General features: G+C 39.4%; 1 protein-coding gene across 1 annotated transcript in view; it reads left to right on the top strand.

Annotated features, from left to right (window-relative positions):
* Positions 1–13,181, top strand: part of nmt2 (N-myristoyltransferase 2) — a 56,476-nt gene that overhangs the window by 15,647 nt on the left and 27,648 nt on the right. Inside the window, exon 3 of the mRNA XM_072575826.1 lies at positions 7,615–7,759. Within this exon, the coding sequence (XP_072431927.1) occupies positions 7,615–7,759 (145 nt within the window). The remainder of the gene's footprint in view (positions 1–7,614; positions 7,760–13,181) is intronic.

Genomic DNA, 13,181 nt, shown 5'->3' on the forward strand with positions numbered 1-13,181 from the left:
ACAGAAAGTGAAGTCATCAAATCTGAAACTAGAATTCTTATGTCTTTAAAAAAAAGTACCAAGGCACGAAGGATTACGCTGGCTGGGATAGATTGTGTAATTTAATTAAAAGGCATGACAGAGGATAGGCAATAATTAATAGTTATTTAACAAAAGTGTGCATTGTAACCGTTAGACATTCATTTCAAGAGAAAGAACACAACAGGAAAAGTTGCCCGACCATGGCTAACAAAAGAAATTAATGATACTATTACATTGAAACATGATTTGTAGTTGTTGGAAAAAGTAGGAATCCTGAGGAAAAACAAGAGAGGGGTCCCTGGACTTGAAACGTTAACTCTGCTATCTCTCCACAGATGTTGTCAGACCTGTTGAATTTTCTCCAGCAATTTCTGTTTTTGTTTCAGATCTTCAACATCCACAGTTCTTTGTTTTACTGTAGCAATCCTGAAGACTGGGAGCAGTTTAGGATTCAGCAAAGATTGAGAGTAGAAAAATACAGTGTGTGAGTAAACTTGCAAGGAATGTAAAAGCAACTTGTAAAAGTTTCTGAAAGTGTATAAAAAGGAAGAGAAATGAAGGTCCCTGACAATCTGAAACAGGAAAATTGATAATGAAGAACAAGGAAATGGCACAGTAATTAAACCACTTTAGTTCTGGCTTCACAGATTAGAACTCTGATAACTTCACAGATGCTAGAGAAGCAAGGCTCTGTTGGGAAGGAGGAATTGAAGGAGACTAATATTAAATAAAGTAAGTGGAGAAATTAAAGAGACTGAAAGCTAATAAATTCCCAGATCCAAAAAATTTACAACCTAGTGTGCCAAAGGAGGTTGTCAAAGAAATAGTGGATGCATTAGTTGTAATCTTCCAAAATTCTGTAGATTTTGGAATAGCCCTAGCAGATTGGGGGTGGCAAGCATAACCCCACCATTTAAAAAATAAAGATAGGAGGAAAGCAGGAATTTATAGATTCATTTACATCAGCAGTAGGGAAATTGCTGAACTCTCTATAACAGAGGTTGTGGTGGTAGAATATCATAGAAAATGTCACTGGTATTACACAAAGACAGCAAGGATTTACGATAGTGAAATTATGTTTGGCAAACCTTATTGGTGTGCTTTTCAGGATGCAACTTACAGAATAGATGAAAAGTGTTTGTGGTATATTTGAATTTTAGAAAGTTTTTGGTAAAGTTCTGCATAAGAAGTTAGTGTACACAATTAAAGTTGATGGGATTGGTGGTAATATACTGGCATGATTAAGAATTGGTTAACAGACACGAGTTGAGAATTGGAATAAATGGGCCATTTTCAGTGTGGAAGGTAGCTGATGGATCAGCACTCGGGTTCCCTTCTCTCAATGTATATCAATATTTTGGACAATGGAATCAAATACAAACCTACCAAGTTTGTTGACCACAGAAAAGTTGATTCAATTGTGAGTTGTGGGGAAGATGTAAAGAGGTTTTTACATCAATTTAGACAAGTTGAGTGAGTGAGAAAATTATATTGATAATTGTGTTGATGTCCACTTTGGTAGGAGAAACAGAATCCTTAATTGTCTAGAGAGCACTTAAGAGTCAACCACGTTGTAGATCTGAAGTTGCATATACACCAGACCAGGTAAAGATGGCAGATTTCCTTCCTGAAAGGACATTAATGATATATGACAATTGACAGTGATCACATAGTCACCATTAAACTAGCCATTTATTTCAGATTTTTACTGATTTCTGATTTCACTGTTTGCCATGGTAGGATTTGTGCTCATGTCCACAATATTAACCTGAAATTCTGGATTGCTTGTCTAGTGACAGTACCATTATTCCACCATCTCTCCTGTGCTGAAAGATTGGGTAAATTTGATGTGCACAGGGACCTGGGTGTCCTTGTACAGTGGTGACTGAAAACGAGCATGTCAAGTGCAGCAAGCTATTAGGAAATGGTTCATTTGCTTTCATTGACCAAAGAAGTCTTGGTGCATTTGTATAGTGCCTTGAAAGCCCATGCTTGGAATATTAAGTGCAAGTTTGATCTGTTTACTGAAGAAATGTTGTACTTGCCAAAGAGGGAATACAATGAACTTTCACAAACTGATACCCAGAATGGTAAGTTAGTCATATGATGTGAGTTTGGATCTATATTCACTGGAGTTTAGAATAATGAAAGGGTATATAATTGAACCGCATAAAAAAATCTAGTGGACAGACTTGATGCAGAAATGATTGGATTAAGAATTGAGACCATGTTCCCAGGAAATAAGATAGACCATTTTGGACTGAGTTCCGGAGAATTTTCTTCAGTCAGAAGGTGCTAAACCTGTGGAATTCTGTACCGCAGGAAGCTTTGGAAGCTGTATTGCTGTTTGATTTCTAAAGGCTAAAGGTGGCGATGAGCATGACATTGAGCTAGAAAGTCAGCAATCATCATGCTGAATGGCAAAGTGGTAAATAGCCTACTCTTGCTCCTGTTTTCTATGTTAAGAACTACATTTGGATTCTGGTGTGATGTGGGCTGTTGCACTGATTTTTCTGCCACTATAAAGCAAATTGTTCAACAAACTGGAATTTCACCAGGACACTGGTGATATTATTTATATGAACTGCACCCTGGAAAATTTACCAGACTCAAATATAGGCCTTTGGAGTGGATAGAACCCACACTTCACCAAAGATGTGCTGAAGTTCTGCCTGTTGATCCCTCAGAGTGGATTTGTCACTAGCTGTTTGGTATTATTAGCCTCTTAATCCTTTGAGCTTTATTTATTTTTTCCTTTATAATACTCAACTCTTTTATTTGTATCTTGCAAACTGTATAGTAATTATAAGAGAATACCAGTAGAATATTTAAAACATTTACTGCGACAATTGGTACTACAACTGACTTTAGAGTGGGTATGTTATTAAGTATCAAGCAGGCAAATATTCCATACCTAATGCAGACTGAATGTTATCTTCAGCCACGTTTGATGAACAATTTACTCATTTTGGTGCCCTTTACAAAATAGAATCTCTGTAATTTTGCACACTGATGCGTCATTTCAGCATGTCAAAATCATTTGTTAGATGGGCCGATAGGCTGAGAAGTGGCAGATGTAGCTTAGTTTAGAAAAATGCAAGGTGCTGCAGTTTGGAAAGACAAATTAGAGCAGGACTTCTACACTTAATGATAAGGTCCTAGGGAGTTTTGCAGAACAAAGAGACCTTGGAGTGCAGGTTCATAGCTCCTTGAAAGTAGAGTCGCAGGTAGAAAGGATAATGAAGAAGGTGTTTACTATGCTTTCCTTTATTGATCAGAGCAGTGAGTATAGGAGTTTGGAGGTCATGTTACGGCTGTACAGGACATTGGTTAGGCCACTGTTGGAATATTACGTGCAGTTCTGGTCTCCATCCTATCGAAAGATGTTGTGAAAGTTGAAAGGGTCCAGAAAAGACTTACAAGGATGTTGCCAGGATTGGAAGATTTGAGCTATAAGGAGAGGCTGAATAGTCAGGGCTGTTTTCCCTGGAGCATCAAAGGCTGAGTGGTGACCTAATGGAGGTTTTAAAAATCATGAGGGGCATCGATAGGATAAATAGACAAAGTAATTTCCCTGGGGTGGGGGAGTCCAGAACTAGAGGGTTTAGGGTAAAAGGAGAAAGACATAAAAGGGACCTAAAGGTAAACTTTTTCACACAGTGGGTGGTGCGTATATGGAATGAGCTGCCAGAGGAAGTGGTGGTGGCTGGTACTATTACAACATTTAAAAGGCATCTGGATGGGTATATGCCAAGTGCTGGTAAATGGGACTGGATTAGGTTAGGATACCTGGTCGGCATGGACAAGTTGGACGGAAGGGTCTGTTTCCGTGCTGTACGTCTCTATGACTCTCTTCAGTAAATGAAGAAAAGAAATCATTGTTAAAGTAATGCTGATTTTCTTTTTTATTTGTTTATGGGATGTAGGTGTTGATGGTAAGGCCAGCATATATTACCCATTTCTGCCTTCTTGAATCACTGTTGTCTGTACTATAGGTACACCACACTGCCATTAGACAGAGACATCCAAGATTTCAGTCTGGTGACAGTGAAACAATGGCAATAGTCAGAATTAAAAATCTCACAACACCAGGTTATAGTCCAACAGGTTTATATGGAAGTACAAGCTTTTGGAGCATTGCTCCTTCGTCAGATAGCCAGCAGGGCAGAATCATAGGACACAGAATTTATAGTAAAAAAAATCAGTGTGTTACAACTGATGCGATGTACTGAACGCACCTAGAATGCTGTTTAGTCTTTAATCACTTAGAATGGGTTGCTGGTTTTGATTCATTTATATGTAAATCCCAGAAGTTCTTTCAAGTCACATACCCGAGATAACTTAAGGTTTTATAAAAAAGGTGAATCTCAGCTCAGATAGTGCATTAAAGGTGTGAGTTTAGAGTCTGTCTGTATTCCAATCTTGACTGCTTCTATTTCTAAAGTAAGAATTATAAAATGTCACATCAACTGATTGCTTACAGATTGTGTGCTTGCTGAACAAAATAGAATATATCTGTAAATGCACATTCACCTCATAGACTTATATGTTTGGGTTATAAGTTTGTTCACTAAGCTGGCAAATTTGTTTTCAGCTCAATAAGCAAACATAAAACCTGAACCTCAACCTGAGCTACAAATCTTCTCAAAAATCGCAAAAACTAGTATGTGTGCCTGCGTGTATGCCTGAGAGGGAGAGAATGTGTGAGCTTGTGCGTGCTTGATAGAATGTGTGCACGTAGGTGACGGAGTATATGCCTGTGGTGGGGGCGTGTGTATGTATGTATGAGAGTGGGTCCACGTGAGTGTGATTGTGTAGAGGAGTTTGTGAGAATATAGTATAGTGGAATCACCTGTAGTGTGGCATGAACCCAAGATCCCAGTTGAGGCCGTCCTCATGGGTACTGAACTTGGCTGCGAACAATATTGGCTGAGTCACATGAGTACCTGCGACGCACGTGGTAGGTGGTGTCCACACATGTAATGGTTGTATCCATTGTCGACACTCTGACACATCTTGCAGTGGTTGTATCGTGTTATGGTTGATGTCCTGAAGGCTGGGCAGTTTGCTGCAAGCAGTGGTCAGTTTAAGATTTGGCAGTTGTTTTAAAGGCGAGAAGTAGAGGTGTTGGAAAGATCTTGGCGAGGTGCTCTTCCTTATCGATAATGTGTTGAAGCTGTGAAGAACATGGAAAAGTTTCTCCGCTCCTCGGAAGTACGGGACAATGAAGGGTACCCTATTGGTTGTATCCCTTGTCTGCCTCCTAAGGAGGTCATTACAGTTTCTCGCTGTGGCATGTCGGAACTGGCCAAAGTTGTCTATGTCATACGCTGCAGGCAAGGATGCCCTGAGGCATGGTACCTTGGCAAAACCAACAGATGCTACAACAATGGATGAATGGACACCACACAACTATCACCAGAGAGGGATGTTCCCTCCAGTCAGGGACCACTTCAGTGGTCAAGGACATTTGGCCTTGGATCTTTGGCTGACCATCCTCCAAGGTGGACTTTGGGATAGGCAACAATGCAGAGCTGTGAGCAGAGGCTGATAGCCAAATTCGGTACCCATGAGGATGGCCTCAACCAGGATCTTGGGTTCATGTCACACTGCAGGTGACCCCACTGTACTATGCACACACACATAAGCACACGCACTCCTACACACGATCACACTCACACTCGTGCAGACCCTCTCTCTCTGAGACACACACTCCCACACTCAAGCACACACCCTGTCACAGGCATATACTCTGTCACATGCGCATGCATATACTCTCATGCCACATGTGCACTCGCATACTCTCTCTCCTCTCTCACAAGAATACTCCATCACATGCGCATGCACACACACTCTTGCTACACACACGCACTCACATACTCTGACTCTCCCTCTGCCTCACAAGCATGCACACACACTTACATCTATGGGGTAAATTATGCATTTGCAGATTTGTATTTGGAGATTCATTGTATTTTGTTCAAAAAGCACACAGTCTGCAGGCAGTCAGTCCAGGTGACATTTTATAAATTCCTACTTTATAAATAGAACCAGTCTGACTCAAGGTTGGAATACACACAGACTCTAACCTCACAGCTTTAATGCATTGTCTGAGCTGAGATGTCACCATTTTTATAAAATCTTATGTTATCTCAGGAATGTGACTTGAAAGAAGTTCTGGGATTAAAATATTAATGAATCAAAACCTGCAACCCATTCTAAGTGATTAAAGACTTAACAGCATTCCAGGTGTGTTCAATACATTGCATCAGTTGTATGACATTTTGATCTTTTGCTGTAAATTCTGTGTTTTATGATTCTGCCTCACTAGCTACCTGATGAAGGAGCAATGTACCAAAAGCTTGTACTTCCACATAAATCTGTTGGACTGTAATCTGATGTTGAGTGATTTTTAACTTTGTCCACCCCAGTCCAAAACTGGTAGCTCCACGTAAAAGTCAGAATGGAATACAGCTCGAAGAGGAACTTGTTGATGATGTTCCCATGCACCTCAAATCCTTTTTTCTTCTTGGTGATAGAGTTTGCATGTTTGAAAGCTATTTTTGGAGAAATCTTGGTGGTTGCTGCAGCGCATCTCCTAGAACATATGGCAACTATGACAGACTAATGATGGAGGAAGTGTATGTTTAAGGTGAAGAAACATTAACATTGGCATTTGCTCCAAATTATGTGACAAGTTTGTGCATTATCAACACAGATAGGAATATTTTAGGCACATTGTTCAGTCTATTATAGACTTGGATTTATGCACTGGTGATTTTCTGTTGAAACCATAAAATGTTTTTCAGCACTATCCTGTCATTTCTATAGGATCCTATTTCTGGTTTTGGCATTGTAGTAGCTTCATGTAAGCAAGTTATTTCTGAAGTTTTAAAATATAAAGCTACTAGCATCCCCAGTATTCTCTCTTACCACGGCTGCTGATATATACATAGATGAGCACACTGTAAGAAACGTTCTCAGTTTTACAGATTTTCTCCATGTAATTTCTACCAGGGTTGGCAGGGGGAGGTAACATAGTTAAAACTTGACTAATACATCACCTAACCTCTGGAGTACACTTTAGTGAAGAATGGGGATAGAGAAAACATTTTAGTTCGAACAGAACAGGATAACTTCTCCTTCCCCTGCTGTCCAGTGTTGCCAAGGTCCATTGTAGAATTATATTTCTGTTTTAAGTAGGAGCATCTATTGCAGGTAGAAATTAAAAGTTTAACTTCCTAGATTATTTGGACCATTAAGTGATTCCCATTATGAAGGTGGATCTGAATGAGGTCTGGTCAAAGTGGATTCTGTACTCGTCTATGTTGACTCCATTGCTGTTTATTTTCACCAATGATTTAAATTATGACATTAGTGTAAGTATTTGTAAGTTTGCAGATAGCATGAAAATGTATGCACAATTACATTAACAAAGACAAAAGTAGTAGAGTGAATGTTTGTTTAGATAACAAGTTACCGTGGTGTTGCCATGGTTCTATAGTGCCATTAATGTAGGAAAATGTCCAAAATGCTGGACTTCTTTTTTAAAAAACATCTGTTTTTTTTAAAACTGATGTTCTTTCTCATTAGAATCCCTCCGTTCCAATGCAAAAGCTTCAGGACATTCAAAGAGCAATGGAATTGCTTACAGCATGCCAAGGCCCTGGCAAGAGTCTGGAGGAGGCCAGTCAACACAGATACCACTTCTGGGACACCCAACCGGTACCCAAACTTAGTACGTTTAACAATATTCTGACTGACCACAGTACATGTACATGTAGAAGTCTTCAGTTGTTGTGAGGGGTATTGCTTCAGCATAGGAGCCCTTGTAGTAAAGGAAGGATTCCTAAGTGACTCCTGTATTTTGTTGCTGAAGACAAGTTGTTAACGACATGAGGTTCCTTGATACATAGTTCAGAGAAAAATTCAAAATTCATCATGACTATTTGAGAATCTGAATTCAGGTTTTAAAAAGTTGATTTTAAAATTAACTAGCTCCAGTAAAAGTGAAGCAAAGTTTGATTTTTGTAAGAGACCAGTTGGTTTGCTAAAGTATCTTAGAGAAGAAAACTTTCCTCTTTTGGCCTATGTGTAATTTCAATTTCTCATTGATGTGGTTGACTTTTAACTAACTCTAAATTGACATGGCAAGCCACTCCGTTATTTCCATCTTCAACTAGATTTGGGCAGTAAATGCTAGTGTTGGTGAAAATGCTCAGATATTGACAATGATTTTAGAAAAGAATGGCATCAAAATAACAATTATTTGAAAAACAAATTGACATTGGTCAAATATTGCTTGTCATTATAATTTTTTTTAAGATGTAGAAACAGGTTTTTATGTAATTTTTTGTATTTTTATATTAAAATGATTTCATGAGGAGAAAAGTTCCTAGTTTAGGGAAACAGAACAAAATCATTGAACGTTAACTGAATAGCAATAGATTCCAAGTCCTATAATAGCAAAAGAAAATTCTCTGATGTCAATTTGATAAACAGTGTTTTATTTTCAACTAATGTTTCAGTTCTGATCACTATATTCTGTCTTTCAATCAAATCTCAAATTTGTTATACGACCATTGATGTTTGCAAGGTAGAAAAGCAACTATGCCAACTTGTTTAGTCTTGATTTGGTGATGCCAGTGTTGGACTGGAGTGTACAAAGTTAAAAATCACACAACACCAGGTTATAGTCCAACAGGTTTAATTGGAAGCACACTAACTTTTGGAGTGTTGCCCCTTCATCAGGTGGTAGTGTCCTTCACAACCACCTGATGAAGGACCAGCATTCCGAAAACTAGTGTGCTTCTAATTAAACCTGTTGGACCAAAACCTGGTGTTGTGTGATTTTTAACTTGTTTAGTCTGTGTGCTATCATTTCTCCAGAAATTTAATACCAAGAGAGCTCAGTACTATCCCCATATCATATATTTTCCTTTTAAATACTTATTTTCTTTTCTTACAATGATTACTGCCTCAGTCATGCCCTATGGCAAAGCATCACATGTTCCAATGGCCTGTTTAAGCAACATAATTTTTCCTTCAGCTTTTCTAATTTCATATTGACAATTCTAAATTGATTGTCTTCATCACAATTTCTCCTTCTCTGTTCAATATATTAAAACAATTCATACATTTAGTCTTCTGTGCATCAGTAGAAATAGCACCAGTATTTCAAGATTCTCCTCATAACTGTAAATGTATTCTTAGTTCCAGGCATCACTCTGTTTAATTTACATTGTAATTTCTGCATATCCTCGTGCACTATCTACAACGATATTAGAAGTCACATGACACTAGCTTAGAGTCCAACAGGTTTATTTGAAATCACAAGCATTCAGAGAGCTGTTCCTTCATCAGGTAAAGTGAAATTTCACCTGACAAAGCAGCACTTTGATAGCTTGTGAATGCAAATAAACCTGTTGGACTATAACCAGGTGTTATGTGACTTCTGACCTTACCCACCCTAGTCCAACATCGGCACCTCCATAACATGTATAAGAATTGAGGTAAACAAGATAATGAGAGGAATGGATAGAGTCAATAGCCAGAGACATTTCCCCAGGGCAGGATGGATTGGTACGAGGGGTCATAGTTTTAAGATATTAGGAGAAATGTGTAGAGGGGACGTCAGAGGTAGGTTCTTTACGCAGAGAGGTGTGAATGCATGGAATGCATTGCCAGCTGTGGTGGTGGAAGCAGAGTCATTAGGGACATTTAAGTGATTGCTGGACATGCACATGGATAGCAGTGAGTTGAGGGGTGCATAGGTTAAATAATTTAAGTTATTTTATTTTGCATTAGGATTAACCCTCGGCACAACATTGTGGGCCAAAGGGCATGTTCCGTGCTGTACTTCTCTATGTTCTATGTTCTAATGTCAACCGTGCAAACTAAAATTATTGAAATCTAATGTTGATTCTATAACTATAGCTGTATAAGGAACTCTCTGTTTCTGATGACCTTTAGGGAAGGATGTATGCCGTCCTTATCTCCTGGTGCCTGTGTGTGATTCCACACTTTTAGCAATATATTTGACTCTTGAATGTTCTCTGAATAGGCCAACTAAGCCACTCAGTTGTATCCAACCACTTAGGATGTCTTACCATGCTGGATACGCAGCATTGTCCATGGCAACTCCAATCATGTCAATCATGCAAAACCCTCTTTGGTAACATCTGGGAGCTTATGATAACATTGGGGGAGTGTCCCATGGACAAGTTAAACAACAGCTTAACGTAGTTATTTTTACAAAGATAGTTTGTGCAGTGAGTATCCCAAACACTGCCACTATAATCCCCGTATGTCCTACCACCAGGATAAATTTACCAAAGGTGGCAGAATAAAGGCTTAAATTTGGGAGGGAGCAGCCCCAGGGAGGCACAGTGGCACAGTGATTAGCACTGCTGCCTCACAGCGCCAGAGACCCGGGTTCAATTCCCACCTCAGGCGACTGTCTATGTGGCGTTTGCACATTTTCCCCATGTCTGTGTGGGTTTCCTCCAGGTGCTCCGGTTTCCTCCCACAGTCCAAAAATGTGCAGATTAGGTGAATTGACCATGCTAAATTGCCCATAGTGTTAGGTGAATGGGGTAAATGTAGGGGAATGGGTCTGGGTGGGTTGCTCGTTGGAGGTTCGGTGTGGACTTGTTGGGCCAAAGGACCTGTTTGCACGCTGTAGGTAATCTAATCTACTCTAGAATCCTCCTCATTGTCTCTGGATCCCATGAAGCCTCATGGCATCATGTCACAAATACATTTTTTAAAAAGCTGCTAAATAGGATAGATTTTAAACTGGTTTAGCAACTGATCACCAGACATCCATGGGGTGCTTTGAGCAGTCAATAATAACAGAATTGAATGAAGCAGTTGAATGCTGTATGACCTGGCAAACCTTCTCTATCATTGCTGTCAAGCCAGAGAACAGTGTGGCTGAATGAAGAATGCTGGAGGACATGCCAGGAGGAACACTGGATCTAAAAATGCTACAGCATGGAGCCACTTACAAACCAAATAACAGAAGCAGCATGTAAGCTTAGTGTTCTCAAAACCAGAAGATCAAATCAAAGCTACTTGGCTGACAAGTGGTAAATAACATTCTCACCACACAAATGCCAGGCCATCTCCAATAAGAGACAGTCTGACTACTGTCCTTGACAGGTGTGAATTCAAAGGTGTTATATTTGCGGAAACCTCCACTATCGACATTTTGGGGGTTACCATTGGCCAGAAACTCAACTGGACTTGTGATATTAAATAGAGTGGCTGCAAGATCCGGTCAGAGGTTAAGAATACTGTGGTGAGTAACTCACCTCCTGACTCTCCCAAGTCTGTCCTCCACCTACAAGGCACAAGGCAAGAGTATGATGAAACACTTCCCACTTGCCTGTATCACATGGACTGCAGCGGTTTAAGAAGCTCACTACCACATTCTCGAGGACAACTGGGGACAAGTAATAAATACTGGCTAGCCATCAATCCCCACATCCCAGGAGTGAATAAAAAATGTCCTGCCAGCCATTAATATGGTGGATGGCGTAAATATCTTGTCTTTGTTTTTCTATATTTTTAATTGTGGACTGAAATAAGAAAAGAACCATTTTAGAAACCAAGGGTGAATGGTAGATTGCTGCATGTTTTGAAAGCAAATAGCCTGAGACTCATTGCAAATATCATTTAAATTGAAGTGTTGTCTGTTGTTGAGCTGAAGTCAAACGGATGTATAAAAATGAAGCTTTGTGTGGCAACAGAAAGCTGATTCATCTACGGACTAGACACCAGTAGCAATGATTTCAGGCCTTCTACCAACAACTGTGTGATTGGTTTTCAGCTAGTTGAACAGCTTGGGACTATGAATAATAAAGAGAGAAGCCATCAGACCTCCACTCGTCCCCTCTGTTCGCTGCAGTAAAAGTTATTTTAATTAATAAGTCCTCTTATAATTACATTTTATAAATATGAAATAGTCCCCTATGTTGCCTGCAAACCAGTGAAAGCTTCAAGGAAGGGAAGATTGCGAAGCAGCATTCTGACCAGTGCAAGAATCATTTCAGTGACCTTGTAAACAGAAACCACTGAATTGCCTTCCTATTCCTTCCCTCCATTCATAAGGATAGTTTGTGTGGGTGTGGGTGTGTATGTGTAAGGGGGACTTACATATGAACAAACCAACAGGATATTCAACTCTGCCAATCGAGCCTGCTCGACCATTCAATGGCTGATCTGATTTTAACCTCCACTCGACATTCCTGCATACCATCAATATTCTTTTATCTCTTTGAGAATCAAGTGTATCTACCATTGCTTAAAAAAATTTTTACATTCACTGCCTTTTGAGGAAGGGAATTCCAAAAATTCAAACATCACAGCTCAGATATGGGAAGATTGTCCTGCAGTCAACATTACAGTGAAGCATTCTAAAAAAAGTTACTTATCGTTAGTTCTTGTTGAGTAAAACAAAGCATCACACAGTCTCTATTTTTATTGGCTGATATTGGAAAGGGAGGATGTGCAGCCTAATCATAACCTTATCACAGGCAGGAAGCTCAAATCAAATATCAGATGCTTGTTTCATCAGAAGTGAATATTCTTTATTAGTTTAAGCCTGTTATCAAGTTTTTAACATGGTAGATATGTTGGCACTACAGTTAATAAATACATAAAATGCAACGTCTTTAACTGATAGCTAAATAAATAATTAAAAACTCACTAAGAACCGCAGTATACAGGTTGTATGTCAAAAACTACAGTATGATGGAGTTGAAGGACACTTGGGCCTGGTATTCTTGTGAACAGCATAATTAGAGAAGTAGAGCAGGCTAACTCATGGGGGCAAGAGCCCAAATTTGAGAAGTTGAGGTGAATCAGTTGAGGGGAATGGCCACAGAGAAAGGAATCAATGTGGGAAATGACAAACCGACAATGACAGGAAGGGACAGAGAATACAGATCCAAGAGCAAATCAGATAACTAGATGTTACAAAAATAACAGAAGCACAAAACTTAAGGCACTGCATTTGAATTCAAAACAAAATAGATGTATCACTAGTATAAATTGATATAAATAAGTATGATCTACCGACTGTTACTGCAGTGTGACTGCAAGACGAGCTAGAATGGGATCTGAATATTGAAGGGAGTGTGATGTTTAGGAAGGGC

The sequence above is a fragment of the Chiloscyllium punctatum genome, chromosome 8 (assembly GCF_047496795.1).
Source record: "Chiloscyllium punctatum isolate Juve2018m chromosome 8, sChiPun1.3, whole genome shotgun sequence".
Taxonomy (NCBI): Eukaryota; Metazoa; Chordata; class Chondrichthyes; order Orectolobiformes; family Hemiscylliidae; genus Chiloscyllium; species Chiloscyllium punctatum.